General features: G+C 34.8%; 1 protein-coding gene across 1 annotated transcript in view; it reads left to right on the forward strand.

Annotated features, from left to right (window-relative positions):
• The window catches only part of LOC145685563 (uncharacterized), a 160,805-nt gene that overhangs the window by 90,099 nt on the left and 44,427 nt on the right, over positions 1-26,279 (forward strand). The window contains exon 2 of the mRNA XM_081757958.1: positions 18,873-18,942. Coding sequence (XP_081614084.1) covers positions 18,873-18,942 — 70 coding nt within the window. The remainder of the gene's footprint in view (positions 1-18,872; positions 18,943-26,279) is intronic.

A 26,279-nucleotide genomic window follows, 5' to 3' on the forward strand; every position in this document is an offset into this window, starting at 1 on the left:
ACCTAACCATTGTCATAATTACAAAGAAAAGAAAGGAAAAAAAATAAAGACACAAATAAGATACAAGATACAAATAACAACATAAAATGATACATTCAATAATACTAATGATAAATAAAACACTCAGTAAATGTAAATGAAAAAAAAACTAAAAAAAAAAAACTATCGATCGAAAGTATTAAAAACATGTTCTAGCTTGTAAAATAGCATTTAAAGAAAGAAATACATCTCAAAGTTTCAGAGACAGACTGAAGTGAAATTTTCACTGGAACTATTAAAAATACTAATAGTAATATTAATAATAATCCTTATTATAATGTAAGAACGTCTCAGTCTGTGTTTAACGCTAATACCAAGTACTTCACAATCGCCCTAATATGTTTCTACCTGCGCTCTCTGCATACATAATATGAATAGATGGCGCTAGTGTGCAGACAATTTGTAGATTTTATTGCAAATGAGAAACTATGTTATTTCAATTTAATTATTTCAAAATAGAGCAAAGCAGTATTTGAACTTACAGTGTTCTGTGACACGAACGCTTGTGGGAAACAGCAACTATTACTACTACTATTAGTACTACTACTACTACTACTACTACTACTACTAATAATAATAATAATAATAATAATAATAATAATAATAATAATAATAATAATAATAGGATGAAGAATAAGGAGAAGAAGAAGAACAAGAAGAAGGAGAAGAAGAAGAAAAAAAGGAATTAACTCAGTTTATATATAAATGCACAATTTTGACATTTTCCTCGTGCAACTTAGGAAAGCCACTGTTAATTTTTATATTGCATCTTTTTAATTGTTATTTTGAATCCATAAAGGAAAATTACGCATATGTAACCTCGAGCGATTCTTAACAGTGTGTTCATTTTTGTCGAACATCCTTATGTCGAACATCTTTAAAAACAAACATACAAAGAAATAAACAATCATACGTTATGAAATTATATTTATATTTCGCATTCAAGATCAAGAACTTTGGTACACGTAACATCATCAGTAGATATTACATGAAACATTGTTTTCTCGGGTGACAATATATTGGTGAGAATTTTTGTTAAGTCGTTTAGGTTCATCATCCTTGCAAGACAATTTACAATAACCATTACCTCCTAAGCGTGAACCATTAACTTTCTTCTCATTTTACCTAGAAGATGAATGTAACTTTATAAAAGAAGTTGTAGAAGAAAATTGAGGAACTAAAGTTTTAAGAAAAAAGCACTTCCTATTTCTATAGCAGAGTTTGTCGGCATTACTCGTACAAATAACCAAGATGTGGGAAACCTCGGCTCCAGACAGTTATTTTGTAGCGTTATAATAGTTGTATAATCTACCTTCTACCTCTCTATCCGGAAATATAATATTACCTAACATAGTGTACACACGTGGTGAATGTATAACGACTTATCAAAAAGATAGTCGTAAACCTGGTTCGTTTGCTGAGATAAAAATCCGAAGTGGTAGTAATTCTTTGACATTAAAAATATTAACTTCGATCTTTAAATACCATTAATCTCACCTTTTTAATAAAACTGACAACGTCTATAAACGATGTTAAACTGGTTTATTATTTGATATAATTTATAGTATCCTTTTCTTAAAACTGTTAAGTACACAAATTCACTGACTAGGTAACCATAAAACATGTCCATATCAACAACTATCCCATAATAATCACTTACATATATTAAAAACATTCTTCTTTTGTTAATAAGAAATGAACATTCTACTAAGTATAGTGCATATGTATGAGTACTTTTTGCCCAAGGTACAGGTAAATATTACACAAACCAAAGTATTTTGTTATATAAAAATGTCGCTCGACAAAGGGACTGAATATAAAAGTCATGAGTAGGCTTGGCTTTTATCTTCAAGAACCACTGGTCCGTTAACATTAGTGTTTTTACATTGTATATGTCCATCATATTTTGATCGCACCTTGTATATCTATTCATTACATTTCACATATACATATATATAAATACATTCATAACAAATCTTTCATTTCATCAATATTTATCTTTAATTACATTAATTATATTTATTTCATTATTATCCATTATATTATTAATATATCTTCTTATTAAAATATCGTCGCTTATTTAATTAGTCGTCGCAAGGTGCGATTTCAAAAAATGTAAAGGACAAACGTGGGTTACAAATAATGTTAATCTTTGCGGGCGCATTAAATAACAAACAAGTTAGATGTTGCATTTAAAGGTATACATCGTAGCACTAAGATGTTATAATAAAGAAGAATATCATTCAAGGTAGTCGTTGAATAATTGATTTTATAGAATGGATCTTCTTTTTAACATAATCTTGGACAATTAAATTTTCAACACAAATCAATCTAATATAAATAATCTTTGCTTTTAATTAATTATAAATCGAATTATAATTCCTCATATTAACAAGAAAGAATAAAAATCATTTGAAAATTAATTTTCCAGTCTACCTAAAACTCTATTTAAGCATTTCAAGTATTTTTAAGAATCGTTTTCATTATTGATATTAACACATAAACTTTAAAATGAAAATTTACAAGAATCTACAACTAACATGAATTTAACCTAATTTCATTGACGGTAATCATGTTACATTCGTACTTGCATATGAATCTAATAAAGTGCATTGTACCGCACAATCATGATTAGGTTCTACATTATGTTGTACATATCTTTCATCATGATTCTGATTTTGGTATGAAGTCCCATCTCTTGATCTCCAATTACGTCTATCCACGTAGTTCGCTGTATTTCTGGAATTTCGCTCAGTACTTCGATTATTTTTATATCTATTGCGGTTGCGTGATCTGACATCATAATTACCATGATTAGTTAGGTTAGGCGGATTCCCTATATAACCTTGTCTATTCTGATCATTTTGATTGCTAGAGTATACTCGGCTTAGGTTAGGTTCCGTAGTATTCACACTTCGGATATTTAAATTCCGAACAGGCACCAAATGATCTGAATTATTCTTATTTTTACCTATTCCTGATTGTGGATTCATGGCATGGTATTGAGTTTCGTAGCATTGGACAAGCATCAATAAATGGCTGAAACTCATACACTGTGTGGAAAATAAGATCTGTTGCAATTTAAATGGAAGCAAATTTCGAATCGATGCTATTATTCTCGATTCCGATTGCAAAGGATTAACGACCTTTAATTCGTTGTAGACATTTACAACAAATTCTACAAGAGATTTGTGCAATCGAGGATTGAAGTGTTGATTTCTAAGGGTGGCATCTCTATTTGCCAGCAAAAAGTCATTTTCATAATTTGCGATCAATGCCGCTTTGAATTCCTCATATGTACTAATGTGATCACGTATTGCTTTAAACCATAAGGAACAAGGTGGGAGTAATACATGGGGTATTAATTTCATATATTGTGATCGTTCGATACACATTATATTGCATTCGTCTTGGAATTTCTCTAAGAAAGAAGTAGCATTCTCATTACACTTACCACTGAATTTGCTCATAGCTCGGATTTCACTCATCTTAACACTTAATTTTACCTTCTTTTTCTCATTCCTTGTTCTTGTTGAGTGATAGTTCCTATCCGTGACGTGCTGTGTCGTGACACCATCTATGTTTCGCTCATCAGTGCTTTTCGGACAACTTTCTTCTAGTATAATATCTTCATCAGACCCCGGCGAAGGCGAGTTCATCTCTGGTGAGTGGGGCAACTCAAAGCGATCACTACCCAAGTTATTACGGTAAATGTTGTCTTTAGCTTGTAACGTTCTAATCTCTTCCTGAATAGTAGCTAACAACTGTGTATTTACACGTATGTTATTAGAGTTGTTGCTGACCTGGATCTTTTGCTGTTTAATGGAAGATTCTATTACTTCTAAATCTTTTTTTACAGCACAGATTTCTTGATTTTGGTGATCATGCTTTTCCTGACAATCATCGGATATCTTTTTTAACTTTTCCTCGAACTGTGAGGATATGTCGTTCACCACCTGGACAATTGTTTGTTTCGTTTCATCTGATTTCTGTTCTATCCGTTCTATCCGTCTACTTAATTCTTCATATTGCTTGTTAGCTTCGTCAAACTTCAGTTCTATCTTCTGTTCCATGGTCTTGTTAGATTCGTTGAACTTCTGTTCCATGGTCTGCTTTAATTCTTCATTTTGTTTGTTAGCTTCGTTGAACTTCTGTTCCATGGTCTGCTTTAATTCTTCATTTTGTTTGTTTATCTCGGTAGACATCTGCATTAATTGTCGCTGTAAAGCTAACAAGATATCTTCCGATGTCAATCCTGGTGTTACACTAGTCTCATCGCTGTCACTAGTATTGATTCCTGCTGCATTGTTTCGTTGACCATTTTTCTTATGATTACTTTACCACTTCGCAATATGGTTAAGTTCGTATTCATTAAATGTAGTATAAAAGTAAATTCAATCTTACTCTTCTTCGGGAACTGAATTTACAAAGTCCCGGGTTTCGGCAAACCAAATTTTTTATAACGACTTATCAAAAAGATAGTCGTAAACCTGGTTCGTTTGCTGAGATAAAAATCCGAAGTGGTAGTAATTCTTTGACATTAAAAATATTAACTTCGATCTTTAAATACCATTAATCTCACCTTTTTAATAAAACTGACAACGTCTATAAACGATGTTAAACTGGTTTATTATTTGATATAATTTATAGTATCCTTTTCTTAAAACTGTTAAGTACACAAATTCACTGACTAGGTAACCATAAAACATGTCCATATCAACAACTATCCCATAATAATCACTTACATATATTAAAAACATTCTTCTTTTGTTAATAAGAAATGAACATTCTACTAAGTATAGTGCATATGTATGAGTACTTTTTGCCCAAGGTACAGGTAAATATTACACAAACCAAAGTATTTTGTTATAAATGCTTATAAACAACGTAAACAGACACACACATTTATCTAACATAAGGAATATTGTGTTATATACTCCTTTGTTTGTTTTTAATTGATAGCAACTTTAGAAATATACCAATATTTCACTATGAAAAATTTAACTGTCTTAGTGGTATGAAGTTTGATGATTTTCAGTCATGTCGTTAAATATATCACTGTATTATATTTACGAGGGCTAGTCAAAAAGTATTATTATTTACGAGGACTAGTCAAAAAGTATTATTATTTACGAGGGCTAGTCAAAAAGTATTATTATTTACGAGGGCTAGTCAAAAAGTTCCCGGAATGCTGTTGTAATTTTGGCATTAGTGATGCGATCACAATGAATCTTGTAGAGTACAGTCCTTAAGGTTGCTTAATTATGAAATTGACAAGTGTAAACAGGTCATAACAGGCAGTGTACGAGTAGTGTAGCTGGACGGAGAAGTGTGTAGTGAGTGATCAGTCGGTGCAATTTCACAGATCGAGCAACGCGCAAACAGCAAGTTCATGTGCAAATTGGTGAAAATCTGATTCAGAGAGTTTGATAGCCTTAAAAACAGATAGATGTTTGGCTTTTTCCAAAGCTAAAAATAGGTCTTTTCCGTTTCGCCAACGTAGAAGAGATTAAAATTACCGCGACAACTGAACTTCGGAAGATACCAAAAGAGGCTTTTCGTCGGTTGTTTCCACCAATAACAGGAGCGGTAGAATAAGTGTGTGTGTGTTCCGAAGTGCCTATTTTGAAGGCAATTAGGTAAATATGTACTTACGTATATTATGGGAATAAAGAGCTGCAACAGAATTCAGGGAACTTTCTGACTGCTCCTCGTATTTCTATTATAAGTTTTAGTTGTTTTTTCTTTATAGATATAGGCTGTCGAGTAGCCGGATAATGTTTGTGGTCGTGGGTTTGATTCTCGATGGTTTAGGTCCCATGCTAAACTATAGACTAAGCGTTTCTTAAAATTTCACCGTCCTTTTTCAGTATCGATGCTAGATCTGCAGTTTAAAGCGGAATCCGAACCTCCGCAATGCGTTTAGTCCTCTCCCAATTGGAATCGAACCCGGAAATCTGTACACTAAAAGAGCGCACTTGTGACTAGACCAGGCACCAAGGCTAGGTCTGCCTTTTATTAATATATACCGTCAATGTTGAAAAGGAGTCTTAAATAAATCCACATTCAATCAATAAACATGCTTCAAAATTAAAACGACAAGCCTCACTTGACTCCTACAGATAATTAATAGGAAATATTAAATTAGATTAATAATGAAGTATGGTAATGTTGAAAATGGTCCAAAGGCTAGAAGAGTTTTGGTGTAAAAACATCGCACATGAAGTTCCAACCCTTACAAACTATGTGTATTTTGTGCTTTAGCAGTGTAGATATTAATTAAAGAAAGAAATTAAATGTCGACTAAAAGCAGGGATTTCATGTTATTAGTCAGTTCAAAATATCTTGTCGTCGCGAATACTGTCGAGGAATTTAAAGCTTAAAATATATAAAACGATAATCATGCCTGTTTATCTGTATGATTGCGAAACATGATCGTTTACTCTGAGGGAAGAACATAGATTGAAAGTATTTGAGAACAAGATCCTGAGACGAATATTCGGACCCAAGAGGAACGGGAATGGGGAATGGCAGAAACTTCATAACGAGGAACTACATAATTTATATGGTTTACCCAACATTGTTAGGGTCGTCAAGTCTAGGAGGCTCAGGTGGGCGGGTCATGTAGCTAGAATGGAAGAGAGTAGAAACGCTTTCAAAGTCTTGACTGGAAGACCAATCGGAAAATGACCATTAGGAAGACCTAGGCGCAGATGGGAGTACAATATTAAGATGGATCTCGCAGAGATAGAAATACAAAGTAAAAGCTGGATCCAATTGGATAAGGATAGAAGTCAGTGGAGAGCTTTTGTGAACGCGGCATTGAACCTCTGGGTTCCATAAGCCATATAGTTAGTTAGTTAGTTAGTTAGCAGTGTAAATATTTAAATCGCTCTTTTGACAAGTTTATTATTTTGAGTTGTGGCACTTTTCTATTAACGGAGCGGTGAATGAGATTTTCGTGAGTACAAGAAGCCTTTATTGATGAAGGAGGAGACTTTTATCTGGGTTTTAATTTTTGATACTAACGTTAACGAGGTTTTAACTGCTTCTAGTGAAAGATTATAGGACTGGTATGATATTGTGGTTAAACGTGAAAACAAAACCCGTAAGAAATCATTCCCTTATATGCAATATGAAGTCCTGGTGGACAGACAATTTCTACTTTCGAACGAAATTAAAATGATAGTGGCTTCCAATTGATTTCTGATATCTAGGTCACCTTTAACAGTCTTTCATCTCAAGAACGTTTTTGTGTGTTAAGATTGGAAAATTTAAAGTAGAGAAGGTTCACTCTAACTCATTAATTAATTATGAATTTAATGAAGTTTTAAAAATCCTTAGAGTTTTGAAATATTTTAATTCTAGTGTCACTAACTATTATATAATAAAAAGCTAATGCAGCATTTCTTAAGTGTGTTATTTGTTCGTTACCTCCTCTTTATACACAACCTATGGATGTGTTTTTCTTTATCATGAACATCGTGAGATTCCCCCTTTTTTTATGTTTCGGTGTGGAATCCGAGATATTCTGGGATTTCTTTTAGTCTCAAAAAGAACAAAAGAATACAGAAAATGTTAACCTTTCCTGAGTATGTGTATTTTAGAGTAGTCCATGAAGTCATGAGATGAAATACATACGTATTAATTGACAGATTACACGTTTCAAATGACATTTTTTCTCAAGCTCTAATTCGTGCCGCAGATGTTAGCATTCTTCAGTGTACTACAAAAGAAAAGCCAACAGCGATTGTTACCCATTCCGTTTTAAGAAAATAGAATCACTCACGTATTTTCTTAAAAGTCTTCCTCCCGGCGAAATTAAAATACTGCTAATTTTACAGTAATTATGTGATATCTTCAAATAGATAAAATATAATCGAAATGTGGAACAAGAGCGTCCTAGACAATATTATTTTACATGAGAAACCGTTATCACGACTCACTTATATGCTTTCGATTTCGAGCCATTTTGAAAATCGGCATTTATTTTCGCGTTTCTAAACAGCTGAAAACGAAAAGCCACTAGGTGAGTTGTGATAACGGTAGCTCACGCAAAATAATATTGTCTAGGGCACTCTTGTTCCATATTTCAATTATCTTTTATCTATTTGAAGATATCACATAATTACTGTAAAATTAGCGGTATTTTAATTTCGTTGGGATGAAGACTCTTGATATAGTTTGCTCATACTATATGAGTGCAGAGGAAAATCAAAATGAAATCTTTCAGTTTAACACCTCACGATTATGTCCTTTAGGCTAAGGGAGACGATGATTAAGGTAAGTGAATGAATGAAAGAATTGGTGGAATGAGAAAATGGGAGCACCCCCGAGAAAACCCACGGACACGGTGTTGTCCACCATAAACTTACTTGGCCAGCAATCGAACCAGGAACCCCATGCACCAGAGGTAAGTGCTCTACCACTGAGCCACCATGTCCCTCCATGAGTACACAAGAATTTACAACGTCAGTTGAATGGTGAAATAAGAAAAAGAATGTAAAATATTCTGAATTTTTATTTAAGATCATCCTACCTATAATAATAATTGAAATATTTCATAATAGTTCTTCTGTGATGTAGCATCACAATTTTTAAATTAAAGATTGAGTTGATTCTGCTTTTTTACTAGTCCCCGTATACCAATGGCCCGCAAAATATGGTGGTTCCAATACATCTTACACGTATCTAAGAGAACCCATGTAACAAAATATACGTATGTAGGATGTTTTCGTGTCTATATATTGACAACTTGTAGAGGTGAACTACCTGGTTTATCTTAACTTTGCTTTAATAATTCCAAATAGAAATAACACACAGCCTCTGAGCAAAGGACAATGTTTTTATTGAAATATCGATGTCTAACAGGTCGCCTACTAACTAAAACGTTTGCTTTATCGGACACATTATAATCTGAGATACAGATTATAATGAGTCTAAAGAATCCAAAGATTTAGTTGGTTGGCAAAACTGTTACCCACCGATAGTTTAATAAAAACATTGTGCTGTGCTCACACGGTGTGTATTATTTCTATTCTAGAAATAACACAGGTTATTATTATTTTAAATATTACCTGTGTTCAGAAACGTACAGCCTTGTCCAAAAAATCTCGGCCACCCACCCTCTAAAAGGTTATATTTTGGTAACCATACGCAGGTTTTGGCTCTAAATACAGATCTCAATTGGCCAAAGAAGATCTATATTTGTTTAATTTCAACTCGGAGAAAGAGTACTTGGCTTTTAAAATGGAGGTGAGTGGCCATTAAAAAAAAAAAAAAAAAAAAAAAAAAAACAAGACTATATATTTAACCTAGCAGCATATTTGGTAGGTTCTACATAGACTAATGGTCGGCATCGTTGGGAATTTGTATTACAAAAATCAGATTGAAAAATATGTTGGCCCAACATAGTCTAAATCGTATATTGACCAACCAACAATTCGCCACAATTTATCCAACAGTTCCGACTTCACACATGCAGTCGCAATGTTACTTCTCTCGTAGGAGTTACGTTGCCAATTGACTTGGTTGGCAAGTGGTCGGTAAAGCAATCAATTACAACGTAGGGCCAACGTTGATGGTGGCTAGCCTGCCATCTTCGACTGTTGGGCTTGCTGTCTGTTCTGATTTGTTTGTTTCCCAGACGAAAGAGCATTTATGGTCTACCAGACAGACGGACATACATTTTATCTCTCTCGTGCGGACACATACACACAGACAGACAGGGCTGATTTGTTTGTTTCCCAGACTAACAGACACTTTTTTGTCTCCCAGAGGGACACACACACAGACACACCCCCACACACACATACACACACACACACACGGATAAACAGGATAGAATTGTTTGTTCCCCACACCAACGGACACTGTTTTGTTTCCCAGACAGACGGACACACATTTTGTCTACCGGACGGAGACACACAGACAGACAGGCAGATTCCTTTGTTTCCCAGATGAACGGACACTTGTCTCCTAGACGAACGGACAAATACACACACGAACAGACAGGGTAAATATATAAAGGAGTTTGGTAAACCAAATACCTTTAAAATGAGAAGTAGTGTGCTGAGTACATGGAAAGCACGCAAAAGCTGGCAGATTGGCCATTGCATTTGATAAAGTGCAAAATCAGATTTGTTTTTCTTAAGTATGGTTTACCAAGAAGATAATAATAAAACCGTCCTCAAGTTTACTCACTTGATACCAAGTTTGTTATTATATAGTGTGATTAAATTACCTTCCACAATTCGTATTCCCATAGGAATTTAAAAAGTAAAAGAAAAAGAAAGAAAAAAATCCAGAAGCATCTAACTTTCAACCAAGAAATATCATGCGAGTTTACGGAAGCTGGAAGGCTATGTAACTGAACCTGTAATCATTTTCTCACCCTATATCTGTGCAGCTATTGTTAATGAGAATGGGCATTATTGCACTGCATGGATAGACTGCAACTTGACTCGTTCACAGCATACTAGCCAGTTATTCACTCCAAACACAACTCGTGCCGTAATATTTTCTTCTTTAATTTTAAATTCGTGGAAATCAACTAGGAAAAGCAAGCATGGTTTTCTTTTTTAACAATTTTATTTATTTGCTTCCGTACTAAATGAGTTTATAATGTAAAGTGCAACACCCGCATGACGTTAATCTTTGTGTACCGTATATATATATCGGTTTTTACTGTGGGATGTACGCAGTTCTTTAGTGTTTGTGTGGGTGTGGGTACATACTGCAGTGTAGTTTCTTTCTGCATGTCAATAAAGAGAGAAATTATTCCGTTTACAGTTCATACGGGTATCGTTTAAAGATAAAAATAAAACTGGTTTTCTGTGCCATTATTTTAATATTTAGTGAATAATAATAATAATAATAATAATAATAATAATAATAATAATAATAATAATAATAATAATAATAATAATAATAATAATAATAATAATAATAATAATAATAAACTCTTATTTGATTACAGTAGACAGAGCGAAAGTATTTGGAATGAGGCAAATGCTACTCTAATGCTGCGTTTCTCAAACTGTGGTCGTTCTAGATTTAACAGTAGTCCAAAAAGAAAAAGAAAAAGAAAAAAAAATATAAAATTCAAGTGAATTGCTTCTTACATACTTTAGTTAAAAATCTCAAACGTATTATGTAAGTTATACAATTAAGTAAGGTAAAAAATTATACAAATTCCAATTAGTTGCCCAAGAAAAGAGAAGCACTTCAAATCTGAGACGAGACGAAAAGCATAAGACTTGTCGTCCTGTTGGCAGCACTAGTTTGCCCAAGTCTTAGTTCTCAAACTGTTTTATGGTTAAATGGTCCATAGTCTAGAAACTATAAATAGATAAAGTGATTTTAAAGTGGACGTTTTAACGTGGGACGATACGTAAATCATTACACAATTTACTGCAAAAATGAATATGGTTTGAATATTCTTATGTCACACCCTTAGTGGACTTCTTGTAACGCGGATGGATTCTGATAAACTTCTAGATGAGATTACGGGGGAGGGGGAATGGCGTAAATTTTGTACAAAATGAAACGAGACGGTAAACCTTTCCGAGAATCGAGGCAGAAATGTATTCTTCGAGAAGCGACACAAGACGATACTTGACAAAATTTAGAACGCTTCATTGGAAACACTAATTCCAATATGTTACGTAGATGTATTACTATAGAATGTTCTTAAATAGTCTTCAGCTATTAAAATACAAACTGTTATGTAGTGTATTATCTTGTATGATTGCAAATATAAAATTAAGATAATTTTATTTAATACTAATTTTTTTAAGCGGTGGCTCAGTGGTAGAGCGTTCACCTCTGGTGTGTGGAATCCTTGGTTAGATCCCAGCTCGCGTCAAGTGGGGGTTCTCTGAGGATTCTCCCTTTTCCTCCCACTTTCTTCATTTCACCATTCCCTTCATTTCTTATCGTCACCATCTCATTTAGCCTACACGACATAACCCTGGGACGAAAACTGAAATATTTCATTTCATTTTGACCAAACGTACCATGAAGATAGAGTTTGTCGTAGAACATTCTTATTAATAAATGTGGCCGGTGCTTCAAGAAAGTTCCAGAAACGCTGCTCTAATGTTTTGGGGTAATGCAAAAATCCTAAAAGCAAAATACGAGCTTAACAAGAAACGAAGTTATAGTTTTCACACGAACAAAATTAACTTATTCCATAACGATGCAGACCAGTGGATAGTATTGTTCAAGGGAAAAACAGGTCGGTCTTCCTTGTGAGCCCTGGTTACAATTTGTGATTATGACAAAGATTTGATTCATTGACAGTTTGCGCATGGCCGCTAATGACCTTTTAAAAGTATTACTGTTGATGAAAACGGTCGGTTTAATTTGTAATTCTACTATAGTTTGAAACCAATATTCAGCTTATATGATTTTGTAATATATTGATTCATTATCTTAATATTTACATATATCTTTAACGAACTTGAAGATTGATTATATTGCAGAAGTAGCTTCGGCAGCGAAACGTATCTTCCACCAATTACTCTCTTCTTTAAGACCAACTTGATACTCATATAAGTTCTTTATGTGTGACTCACATATTCTTTATGGTTCATTAGGGGGCACAGGGGCTCAGTGGTAGCGCATTTACTTCTGTGCGTGCGGTCCCTGGCTCGGTCCCCGGCCAAGTAAGTATGTGAACAACATCATATTTGTGTGTTTTCTTAAGAGTGCTCATGTTTCCTCCCAAATTCTCATCCCACCAATTTTTCCATCATCATTCACTTGACATCGTCTCCTTTAGCCAAGGATGTTATAAAATAGAGGATCTGCCCATATGTATCTTCATCCTATGAACTCAATGAAGCCAAAAAAACAGCCGAGCATCGTCTGAACCGACACGTCTGATTGGCCACTCTCGTTTCCGCCATGATTGTTGGCTCCAAACATTACGATCTTAGTGGCGCGGAGTGGGCAGAGTAGGTGTGGCGAAGCTGTGACGTATGGCTTCACGATTTTGTTTTATGGGCAGATCCTCTATTTTATAACATCCTTGCCTTTAGCCTAGCGGGTATAAACGTGAGACGTTAAAGTGAAAGATTTGATTTAAGTTTTCGTTTATGGTTCATCTTTCTTTTTCAAGGAGCTACCTAACATTATATTCTTCCTGTGCACATTTTCTACTTTAAAAATGAGGTCCATTTATTATTATTATTATTATTATTATTATTATTATTATTATTATTATTATTATTATTATTATTATTATTATTATTATTATTATTATTATTATTATTATTATTACTAGGAATGCAATGTATATACCCGATTGCAATGAAATGAGCTGAGCGAGCTTAAACTACGTAATCAGGAAGCGTTTTTCGGTGATTATTCCTCGATGGTACATCGGATTTTTGATTTCGACCTATGTTGTCACTCAGCACGACATACTCTATCAGCGTGCTAAGTTTGGTTGAGATCGGCCAAACGGTCTAGGAGGAAGCGTTTTTCGGTGATTATTCCTCGATGGTACATCGGATTTTTTATTTCGACCTATGTTGTCACTCAGCACGACATACTCTATCAGCGTGCTAAGTTTGGTTGAGATCGGCCAAACGGTCTAGGAGGAAGCGTTTTTCGGTGATTATTCCTCGATGGTACATCGGATTTTTGATTTCGACCTATGTTGTCACTCAGCACGACATACTCTATCAGCGTGCTAAGTTTGGTTGAGATCGGCCAAACGGTCTAGGAGGAAGCGTTTTTCGGTGATTATTCCTCGATGGTACATCGGATTTTTTATTTCGACCTATGTTGTCACTCAGCACGACATACTCTATCAGCGTGCTAAGTTTGGTTGAGATCGGCCAAACGGTCTAGGAGGAAGCGTTTTTCGGTGATTATTCCTCGATGGTACATCGGATTTTTGATTTCGACCTATGTTGTCACTCAGCACGACATACTCTATCAGCGTGCTAAGTTTGGTTGAGATCGGCCAAACGGTCTAGGAGGAGTTCGCGGACAACCAAACGGCTAACCCGAGTATAAGAGCTTCGCTTCGCTCAGCTCAATTATTATTATTATTATTATTATTATTATTATTATTATTATTATTATTATTATTATTATTATTATTATTATTATTATTATTATTATTATTAGACGACTCAATTATACCCTCTATATTCAGTCAAAACATTTTGAAATTTATATACGTACAATTACTGTCACATTTAGTTTATTTAGAAAATGAAATGAAATCTTTGATTATGCCTGTTAGGCAAAGGAAGATGATGATTAAAGCAAGTGAATGATGATGGATGAATTGGTGAAATGAGGAAGTGGGAGGAAACGGGAGTACCTCGATAAAACCCACGAGCACGATGTCATAAATTTACTTGGTCGAGAATCGGACCAAGCACCCTACGTACCAGAGGTAAGCACTCTACCACTGAGCCATCTGATTTGTTTAGAGGATTGTCTGAATATAACTAATTAGTAGCAACTATCCATCATTAGACCCAACTAACTGGTTAGTGCATCTCTTAACCTTGAGTAAAGTAAATATTTAGTTGCTAACTAGTGTGAATCAAATTAGTTAGTTCTATTTGCAGAATTTCAATTGTTTAACTAGGAAAGGAGAAGTAATTTTACTCCTCAAGAGTACATCGTATGTTTATTGTGTTTATTGTTAGTTTATAGATTTAGGTCTTTATTTTATAATTTTACAAGTAATATGTACGTCACTGTTAGGGAAAAATCTGGTAGTTAATAGTGTATATATTTTTCATTTATAACATATAAATAAATAAATAATCTATTTTAGCAGAATAAAATCTATCAATTGAATCAATCTATACCAGTAGAATAAAAACTATCAACTAAACCAAATAATCTATTCCAATAGAATAGAAATTATCAACTGAATCAATTATTCTATTCCAGTGGAATACCTAGCAAAAACTATCAACTGAAACAAATTCTATTCCTGCAGAATAAAATTATCAATTGGACCAAATAATTTATTCCAGTAAAATAAAAACTATCAACTGAATCAAATATTCTATTCAAGTAGAATAAAAACTGTCAACTGAATCAAATAATTTATTCCAGCAGAATAACAGCTATCAACTGAATCAAGTAATCTAGTCCAGTAGAATAAAAATTATCAACTGAATCAAATAATCTTTCCAACAGATTAAAAATTATCGATATAATTTTAGCACCATATATATATATATATATATATATATATATATATATATATATATATATATATATATATATATATATATATATATATATATATATATATATATATATATATATATTCTTTTCTCGAAAGCCATGCATACCATATGTTCGAGATTAATTTGTTTCAACAGAAATTAAAAGTTAAAGAGTTAATGATAATAATTTTGCTTTTATCTCGTTAACCATCCGTAAATTGTCATCTTACTAGCGTCATAATGAAGATGTTAATGAGAATATGCGTCAGTATCAGTTTCACTTTAATAGGTGAACATGTTTTTTTTTTTACAGAATCAATTTTCTGGTTTACAAAAATATAATTTGTTTTCCTCGAAAACCACATATGAGATTTTGGGATAGACATGGCCTCCAGTTTATATTATATTCACCTAATTCGTAACAAATGACTAAACAGCCCTAATCTTTGTTTGTAGTGAGATATCAAAATGCATAATGCCTGTACAATATTCTTATTTCTTGTAGGATCTGTTGATTGTAAATTGTCTGTTCGTTCTGTTCTCTGTGTCCCTTCTATCATTGTCCACCCATCATTGTTGATCTCTGGTGTCATGACCTCGGCTCTTCCTCATCTCGTCATGTGCCGTTACTCCTCACCCCCTTCCTGTGTGTTCTCAATACTGATAAAGAGTTTGCCTTTTTTTAAAAAAAAAAAAAGTTTAAATTACAGGATTTGCTGAAAAATCATTCTTCTCGAAGGTTTCAAGGTTTTTGATTATATTCTGCATCTTTTTTTTTTTCTATTCTTTACCCTTAGTCTGTGACCTCTGGATTCGCAGTTGTAGCCATTCAGCTTTTCTTTTCTTTTTTCTTTTTCAACTCACGACGAAAATTGCAGTTCCATAAACCGAAAATTATGATAGAATCTGGGTTACATGGATTTTTAACTGTTGTCAGTACTGACATTTAATTTCTATTTATTTTTAATTTTAAAAAAATCTGATAAAAAATCTTTTGATAACCTTTATGCCGTAGAAATATTTGAAATCTAATTAATCATATTATCGTTCTCTACTTTAAAATGTTTTAAATTTGATTTTGCTGCTGGCAGCGGCGCACCTATACAAAGGTTCCACCGGGTGCGCGAAGGGACCCTTTCCTAAAAGACTTCGTTACTTGATATACATTTGTACGCATTCTAAATAAAACTATAGCCCTTAGCAGACATATGATAACTTACCGACAGAAATACTGGACAGCTGATGAAATACCAATCAGTTGGCAACCATTCACATTTGTATTATTTATTTTCTTATAAAAAGAATGTGGTTCTATCATTTTAGTAAGAATGTAGGTGTCTATTATTATTTTTGGATCAAAAGATCCAATATATCTCAATCAAAATTTTTCTTGTACGCCTTATATCTATAGAACTACATACAGTGTAGCCAAACCCAAACTATCACTTAAATCAGTATGATATTCTTATTCCGTAAAAAGATACGAAAACTCGATTTAGGGGCCTTTCAAAAATTTTGTGGCTCCTGGTCCAAAAATTAGTTATTGGCCAAGATCGCAATCTTTTGATCCATTTTTTATCATTCCTAAAATTATTGTTTATTCATCTTAATTATTTATTTAGTCTTATTTTAAGTCTTAATAATTATTACCTGACTAGGATAGCAGTGTTGAATTTGGATACTTGCGCTGGGCTTGCGTTTACCTCAGTTACTGGCCGAAAGCACTGAGACAAAGGAGCAGAGAGTGTCACAGCTGTAATATATCCAACGATTCTTCAAAGTTGTAGTTTAGATGTTATAAGTAGCCTAATAAAGAATACCGTAAATGATAATATACCGTATATTATTATTATTGAATGTAGTAATGGTTCAGCATTCCTACAGTAATGGAGACTATTGTGGATAGTAATATATGCATGAAAATTACCAATGCAAAAACAACATAGCATAACAGAATTCAGTGAGCTTATACGTTAATTAAGTAGATTGTACTAAAGATATTTGATTTCATTATAAAGCAAGAGCAACCTGTAAAAGACACAAATAACAATTCAAGATTAATTTGGGGTTGGTAGTTTAGAACAGAGATTTTCAACTTGTGTGTCTCGAGAGTTTTTTTTTTTTTTTTTTTTTAATAAATTTTAAATGAATAAATAACTTGTAATAAAACGATACTAAACATTCTTATTAATTTTCGTTCAGTGCATTAGCTGAGTGATCGACATGTTGAGTTCTCCAATTTTGTGCGAGTAATATTCAATAATATCTCTAGATGTCTCTGTTCTTAACGTTGTAAGAATACTAAATTCAGACCGTATGAGGAGGAATATTCAAAAATATTTTTCGCGTGCTGTATCGATAAAGGATATCTGTCCTACACTGGGTGTCGTACAGGAGCACACCTACCTGGGTTCCACGGGTTCGAACCATCTCAAAAATTCGTAAATTTTTAAACTATATACGGTGTATATATATTCAAGCCTCCTCCAATCTTTTGACCTTGGATCCCCCTAACAATTTTTCTTTATTGGGGCGCCTGGGTCTTGTAAACAGTAAACTTATGAACAGTAAACAATAGACGTAGTGTCTTACAGAATTGTATCCCCTTCCCAAACTTCGGACCCCTTTCAACAAAAATTTATGGGTGCTCACCTGGCTGCAGATAGACCTGGTAAGAATTAGCCCGTTCGTAATCTGTCTTCGTTGACGTCAATCGTGGCAGAGATTCGTGAGCTAAGCTATACTTGTGCCCACAATGGATGAGAAACACGACGCAAATTGCATCGTTGAAATATTAGGAATAGATAGTTGATTAATTGATTGACGTTTAATGAGAATATTAGCGGCGTGACCATTGGTTCTCCGATGACATTAGCAGCCTAATGGCCGACACGTGCTCGTCATAATTAAAATAAAGTAAAAATAAGACTTCTGCACAAGTGTAAATCGGAAATGAGTTCGGCAGAATAATATAATTTAAGAAACGTAATTATAACTGAGGTAAAAATAAAGAATAAGTAACAAAATTGAAAACAAAACAAGGAATCAAAAATAACAATAAAAGTAAAACATAGCAGGTATTTTTTTTAAAAAAAACTCAGAAGGTGTTAACTATTTCAATCGCACAAATACGGTTCCTGAAAATAGGTTTGGTTAGTCCTAAACGTTCTCTAAAGTCTGATAACTGTGGATATTCTATGCGTTGAACGATATAGTCTCAGTTGGTGATAGTCTTCAGAATAAGGAAGTTTCAGGACGTCAAAAATTAGTTAAAGTGTGTGCATCAGGAAACAGTTATAAATTAAATGTAAAAATTTGTAGCAATAACAAAATGTTTTAATATTAACTTCGTATGCGGAGTCTTTCTGCTGGGGTCAGAATCATTGAGTATATGTGAATGTAGATTTTTACGGAATTGGAAGTTGGGGATGTTGTGCACTATGCAAAGATTGGCACTCCTGGACTTAGGTTGGTTTTATGAGCCCTTTCATTTCATTCATTTGCTTAAAACAGAGCATATATTAAACGTAGTGAAACGATGTACGCAGTATATTCTTTATGTTATCTGCAATCAATATTATGATATATCAACTAAAGTATATGCAATTATACTTTTATTTTCAGATGCTCACTATGCAAGGAGTGGTCCTATGGATCGCGGCCTGTCACTTGGTAGTAGTTGTGGCGCTCTCTGGTAAGAATCTATTTATCTATTAATTAGCTTCTATTTGCAAGATTTACAGTATGGAACTGTTGTAGAACAGACCACCCTTTTTTTAATAATAATTATTATTATAAGCAATGATAACTTCATAGTGTAGATCGGGAGGAAATCCCTCTACCCTAGATGACGAAATCCCTCCCTGATTTCCTCTTCAATTCGCCTAATTCCCACATCGCGTAACAATTCATCAGCTATCAAGTGGTAGAGACTTGTCTTTGCATTCGGGAGATCGTGGGTTCGATTCTCGCTGCCGACCATCCTGACGGGTTTGCCTTAGTCCCAGACAAATGCCGGTATGGTACCTACTAAATAGACCCTGGCCGATACCTTCCCAAATCCTTCCCATTGTTATTGTTGTTAAATATCCAGTGTGAAATGGCCTCTGAGCTGTATCTGGTGATTGTTAAATAAAGTCACAGCCGCCATTTTAGGTTAAATGCGAATTCGCACTTGACCTGATCAAAAAGCAAATACCCTTCATGTACAAAATCTGACAACGTTTCTATACTTATGCATAAGTGATAAGTGATATAAGCCTACATAAAGAAGGCCTTGTTGGCAAAAACAATGCTTAACTATTACACATTAAATTCAAATAACTATAATTTGTACTGTTTCAAATACACAAGAAATCATATACATTAAAAACATCACTACAAACATATTAACAACTTGCCACATTGAACAACTAAGTCGTATCTCAACATGAATGCACGTGTAATTAAATACTATAAGCATCTATCAAACACTAATAGTCCTTCAGCAGCACCCTTTGTCAAGAACATATTAGAGGCATTACAATCTTATGAAAGAAGAAAGGGACTTGTTTTTCGTGTTAAAAAAAAAAAAAAAAAATCTTTGTAATGCATTTACTTCTACGCACTGAACACCTCTTAATCAGATATGTGCACATATTATGACGCAGTATCTGTACACGAAAACAAGTAAATTTCTTCGTTTCACGACCGCTTTTAATACGTTAATCCTGTCATTCAGCCTTTCCTACTTCCGTTTCTGCTGTACATCACGATTTCCAACCTCCAATATCTTTATCGTCTTGTCATTTTCTGCCTGCTCCGTCTGCATTTGCTGAGTAAACGTGAATATGTTGAATTTATGTCTGGAGAAACTCTTGTTCCATTTGGAATACCAGCCTTCTACTTTTCTTTGGTGTCCTCTCTTCGTTACTATCAATGTGAATGTGTTTGGCAAGGGTGAGACGCCCAGCCAGAGTGATACCCAAGTATTTGGCAATTTTTAAAAATATTTTACGTCCCACGATTATGCTCTGAGGTTAAGGAAGGCGATGATGATGATCGATAATGAACAAAATAGTAAGGAGAAGAAAGTGGTAGGGAACGGGACAACACGGAGGAAACCATGGACACGGTGTTTGTCTGCCATAAGTCTCACTTGGGCGAGCTGGAATAAAATCAGGGACCCCAAGTTAGTGCTCTATCACTGAGACACTGTGTCATCGCTGATATTGTTCGTATAAGCTTCATATGTATAGATAAGAGAGTGGAAAATTCACAAGATTGGTCAGCGTATTGATATTGGCTAATGACAGCCTACCGTAATTTACATTTTAGAAGGTAAACAGATGGTTGCTGATGATTGGCTAGTGATCGTTACTGACCAATCCTCGTGACTGATAACTAATTGCGAACACAGCTGATTCCTTATTCATTTATTTCAGCGACTATACACACGATGTAGTCTTCTCCACTTATTTCCTTCTTCATTCTTTCGCACTGGCGTCGCATCGTCTGCAAGCTAGTAAACTGATCACTCAGTAGGCTAATAGCAAAAAAAGTCTGCCCTATCACAGGAAGGCAGCTGATTTTATCGTTGAAGTACTCATATTAGTTTGTTCAATTAACCCTTTAACTGGCACTTTTTTTTTTTTTAAATGAAAATGCGTATCCTCAGGTGGCAGACGTAGTACTACGTTGTAGCCACAAGACTTGGAAGTCAAGTCATACTGTCCGAATTGTCATTACCATCATCACTATGTTCACCTTCTGAACAATTTTCTGACGTCTCTGGCTCACTTTCATAATATGTATTGAACCAATCATGCATATAGTCATCTGAACCGTCATCTTCAAGCGGTCTACGCATTGTCTCTTCGTCATACGCCTTTTCTTTCTTCTTTCTGCTTGTGGACACCATTCTTACTTTGTAGAGCTATAAAACAATGATGTGTGTTTCACACAAACAACAACAGCAAACAAGGATAAACAAAATGAATTACGAAGACGTCCCCGCCTCATTAAGACTTTTTCTACCGTTTTGAAACGCAGTTTCTGCTTCTTACATTACAGCAGAAGCTATGTTCTTACGAGCAGTAATGTGCCATCTGTTATTCCAAGAGCCAATGTCGTTTGCACATTATGGGCATTCAGAACCATCTATTGATTTGTTTCTGATTTAAATGTAAGAAGAAAACTTTCTAAGAGAGACATTCGTCATTGCCACTGAACATTATTGACTTTTTAGTCAAAAATAGTACTACGTCGTAGCCATTTCCACCGCACATATGTCATGACGTAGTGCCAGGGGCTTATCCAGGGAGGGGGCAATCGCCCCCCCCCCAGAAGAGGAAACTTTCTTATTTTATATATATTGTAAAACTTTGTGTAATTTCGTCTCATATAAGGAAGAGGTAGAGCAGTTAATAAAAAGAGTGTCCGGAATCGACTCCCACTACCAGTTTTTATTATAAAAATCCACTATAAGAGTATTTGTACAAAAATACTATACAATTTGTTCTCTACTTTAAAGGGTAAGTAAAAGGTAGTCTTTGACCGTAAGGTCGCAGACAGGATCTCCAACAGAGCCCCGAAGCAGGCAAAGTGGAGTGGAATTAGGTTCCCAAAGCTCCGAAGCAAGCAGAGGGTAGGTTAGATGGCCAACAGAGCCCCGAAGCAGGCAAAGTGGCTGAGGTTTGGATTCCCAGACAGAGCCCCGAAGCAGGCAAAGCCAGGAGAAAGGATAGGCGTAGTCCCGTAGCAGACTAGAGGCCCTGGGATAGGTTACTCCTAAAGTCCCGAAGCAGACAGTAGGAGGGTCACCAGAAAAACTGGTACTGAGCTGGATTCTTCTGCCCAATTTATAGCGTCCCTTGGGTGGCGGTGGCGCTTCTGCTTCGATTTCGTCTTCTGCTCCGTAGGAGGGGCTAAACGTCGTCTGCAGGTGATAGCAGGTCCCTCTGGTGGAAGATCCTCTTGCCGAACCATGCGGTGTTGTTTGTAAGCATTGAAGCGTGGAACTGCTTGTTTACGACATCACATAGGATATTATACCCCCCTGGCTTGTTTAAAAATAAGCCGAAGGGTTATTTTTGTTTATGTGATAGTTGGCAACACTGAGGAATCACACACACAAAAGAAATCACTGAACACTAAACACTTGTGGCACTGAAATAAATGAAAATCACTTTTCGGAGCAGTAATGTGGTAGCGGAATATAGAGCACTAAACAGGTGGTCCCTATATACAGGCAGGATCCGTACATGGTACATGATACTTCATTTCCCTCGAGATAGGGCTGTTTTTGGCTTGGCGTCAATAAATATAAACTAATTCACTTATAGTAAGTGGGGTTGGAGTCTGTGTTAGCTGTTGCTCCTTAGTTGTATTATTGGTATTAAATGTTTCCAATGGAATAGGAGATGAAATTTCTATGTGGTTCGTTCTAGATTTGTTTGGTAACGAGCGAAGACGACGATATAATATGTATAAAATAATAAGTTAGAATTATTAAAAAAGCTGCTATTGACACTGAGATATAAAGATAATTTATATTGGAAAGTTCTGATTCGAACGGCGTGATTTCTTGGTCACCCTGTATAATGTGTAAAAGTTTCTAAAATATTTGCACTAAAGATATGTATTTCAATAAAATAATCCAATTTTAAATGACAATAGTAATAATGGCAATGACAATAGTAATAATGGTCCTGAATTCCTGATCATCCTGTATAATTAGAAGTGGTCATAACTTTTGGAACATCCTGTACAATATTTATGTTGCATAATGTCGGTGACAATATGTAGTTCACAGAAGAAAAGAAAAAATATCGATGAAAATGTAGAATTATGTTGGCTGTCCTTGTAAAAGATCAATTGCCTTTTAAATGCGGAAATGCAGATTTCAGCACTTTTTTTTTCTTTTTTCATTCAGTTGCAGAATAATGATTCAGCTTTTTATAAAACAAAGAGGAAATGAATGTTTGTGTCGTTATGAAAAGTCTTTTTATCTGTTGAAGTCGTCTTTGTATTTCTTTCTTCCTAGTGTGAGTACTGCACTTTTTTTTTCTTCGTGTAGAGAATAAAAAGAACTTATTTATCCTGTTCTATGTCTTGTAATTCTTGATAAAATGGCTTGATTCGGTCTATTGAGATTTCTTGTATTTTCTTCCGAAAAGAATTTGGAAATTCTATCTTATAAAGGTTAGGATTCAGTCTATCCAGGATTTGAACGGGTCCAACATAGGAAGCTGAAAAACTTTCCGGCACTCCTATTTGCCGATTAGGAAAGTAGACTAGTACTTTTTGTCCCTTTTCAAATTGAGTTTGTCGGTGTCTGCTATCGAAATACTTTTCCTGCTTATTATAGCTAGCGATCAAGTTATTCTGTACACTCTCACGTATTTTATTCAAATGTTCTTTGTTGACACATAATGTTGGAGTTGACGCTAACGCAATATCAGAGATGGTCTTAGGTTCATATCCATACATGAGGAAAAAAGCAGAATATTTAGTTCCGGCTTGCACAAATGTATTAATAGCGAATGTAATATATGGTATCAGCTTCGGCCAAAGATTTTGGTTTTCTTGCACGAAAAATTTAAGTGCATTCTGTATTGTCTTGTGGAATGTTTCCACTACGCCTAGGTTTTTATGGTCGTATGCGGGGCAAAATTTAAATTCAAAGTTATAGCATTTTGCCAAATTTTGCAGCCTCTTAGCGTTATGTACTGAATGTCTATCCAGGTATAAATATGAAAAAGGTCCAAATTTGAGTATGATGTCATATATGAGAAATTGTTCAATTTCTTCCGCTGTTATGTTGTCCACAACCTTGGTCACACAATATCTTGTGGACATTTCTATGGCCACTAATATGTGTTTAAACTGTCCATTTCCCACTGTTATTTTTCCAATAGAATCATATTGCCAAGCTGTTGCGATCGCCTTAGGTGGGTGATGGAGTAATTGACCCGCTGGTTTAACTGGTAATTTCTTGAGTTTCTGACAGGAAATGCATGTTTTAATTCTGTTGGCAATGTACGCTTTCATATTAGGAAAGTAGTATTTCCTAAGCGCCGAATGATATGTTTTGGTATATCCAAAGTGTGGTGCCATGGGGTTATTATGTAAGGCATCAAACCACTTACTTAATAAAGATTTCGGCACACAAAGTAGATATAACAATCCTAATTAGGGATGCTTCTGTGTTCTGTATAATATCCCGTCCTTTAGAGAAAAATATTTTGCGGCTCGAAAAGTAGACAACTTATTAGGTTCCTTATTTTCCAAAACAGTGATGATGTCAGAGAATGAAGGATCTTTCCTTTGTTCTTCTCCTAAATTTGGTAGGATTATAGGTTGTTCAATTTGGAGAGTAGTGTCTAAAGAATGGGATGCAAATACTTTAGCATCTTCCGTGTCCGAGAAATTGTCAATTTCTTGTTTTTCTCCCTGTTTAATCTCCTGTTTATCTTCTAAACGACTAAAGATGTCCGCTGGGTGTAATTGACTTTTAATGTGTTGTATTTCGAAATTATAGTCTGCTAAGAATATTCGGTAGCGACTAAATTTCCCAACTTTGTCCGCTTGTGTTGTGAGAGATGTCAAGCATTTGGCGTCTATAAATAATTTAAATCTTCTATTTAGTAGGAAGTATCTAAATTTTCTCAAAACATAAATTAAGGCGTACAGCTCTTTTTGCCAAGTGGATGCTTTCCTTTCACTTGGTGTAAAACGTCTACTAGCATAGGCAACAACACGTTCTTGTTTCGTTTTTTGGTTATAACATGCTAATAAGCCTCCTGCGGAGATAGAGGAAGCGTCGGTATACACACGTATTTCCAATGAGGGATCGAAGTGAAACAAAGATGGCGCGTGTATGATGTCAGTCTTAAGTTTCTCAAATAATTCGTCATGCTGAGAGGTCCATTTAAATTTTGAATTTTTGTCTAAAAGGCACTGAAATGGTTCTATTTTTTCTGAGAAATTTTTGATATGTGCTCTTAAATAAGAACATAATCCTAAAAAGCTTTTCAAAGTTCTTTTAGTAGTTGGTTTCTTAAAATTTCGAATCTTGTTAGCGATTTTAGGTGAAATCTTGATTTCTTTCCCACTAACTGTGAAGCCTAAAACGTCCAATTCTGTGTATAGTAAGTGGGTCTTCTTTGGACTGGCACGAAAATCATGCTTTCTTAATCTTTTAAAAAGTAATTCTAAATCCGATAACTGTTGTTTCCAATTTTTACTTCCTATGACCAAATCATCAGCAAAGGCAGTTATACGGGGTGGTAGGCCCTCTAAAAGCATGCGTACAGCTATACTGAGTCCGGCGGCGGAACTGGAGTGACCCATGGTACACCTCTGGAATTTATATGCCTTTCTAGTATGGTTGACCTCAAAAGTCATGTATTTTTGGCTTTTGGGATGCAACAATAGCTGGAAATAGGAGGATTTTATGTCGATTGTGGATATAGAGTTTTTTCCTCTTAAAACGTGTAGAATATCCTCCGTATTTTGAAATGGTATACTTAGGTAATGTGAGAACCTATTACAAGCCTGGAGGTTCAAGACTAACCTGAATTCCGAAGTCCCTGGCTTCTTCACAATGAGCAATGGCGATGAAAACGAACTATCGCTAGTTTCCTTGATAATATTAGCGTCTAAGAGTTGCTTAATTTGTAAGTCAATTTGAGGTCTGACTGCTAATGGAACCGGAGGAGATCTTTGATGGAAGGATGCTCCTTTGTCTATCCGTATTTTATGTATATAACCTCGGAAATATCCTATGTCTGTTGGTGTGTAGGAAAAAACATCTCTATATTTAAAGAGTAAATCTTGTACGGCTTTCTTTTTTTCTTCTGATAAATCCGGGTTTATGTCAAACAAATTAATATCAAAAAATGATTTTGTTTCTTCTAATCGATCCTGAATTTCTTTGTCTGATCTGTAAAAAGTTTCGTCATCATGGCCATTATCTTGACAATTACCCTGTAAATCTACTTCTTGAAGATTCTCTTCTACGTAAGCAATTGGGGTGCTCTTTACTAACGT

This window comes from Thermobia domestica, chromosome 1 (assembly GCF_964235325.1).
Source record: "Thermobia domestica chromosome 1, izTheDome1.hap1.1, whole genome shotgun sequence".
In the NCBI taxonomy this organism is placed as follows: Eukaryota; Metazoa; Arthropoda; class Insecta; order Zygentoma; family Lepismatidae; genus Thermobia; species Thermobia domestica.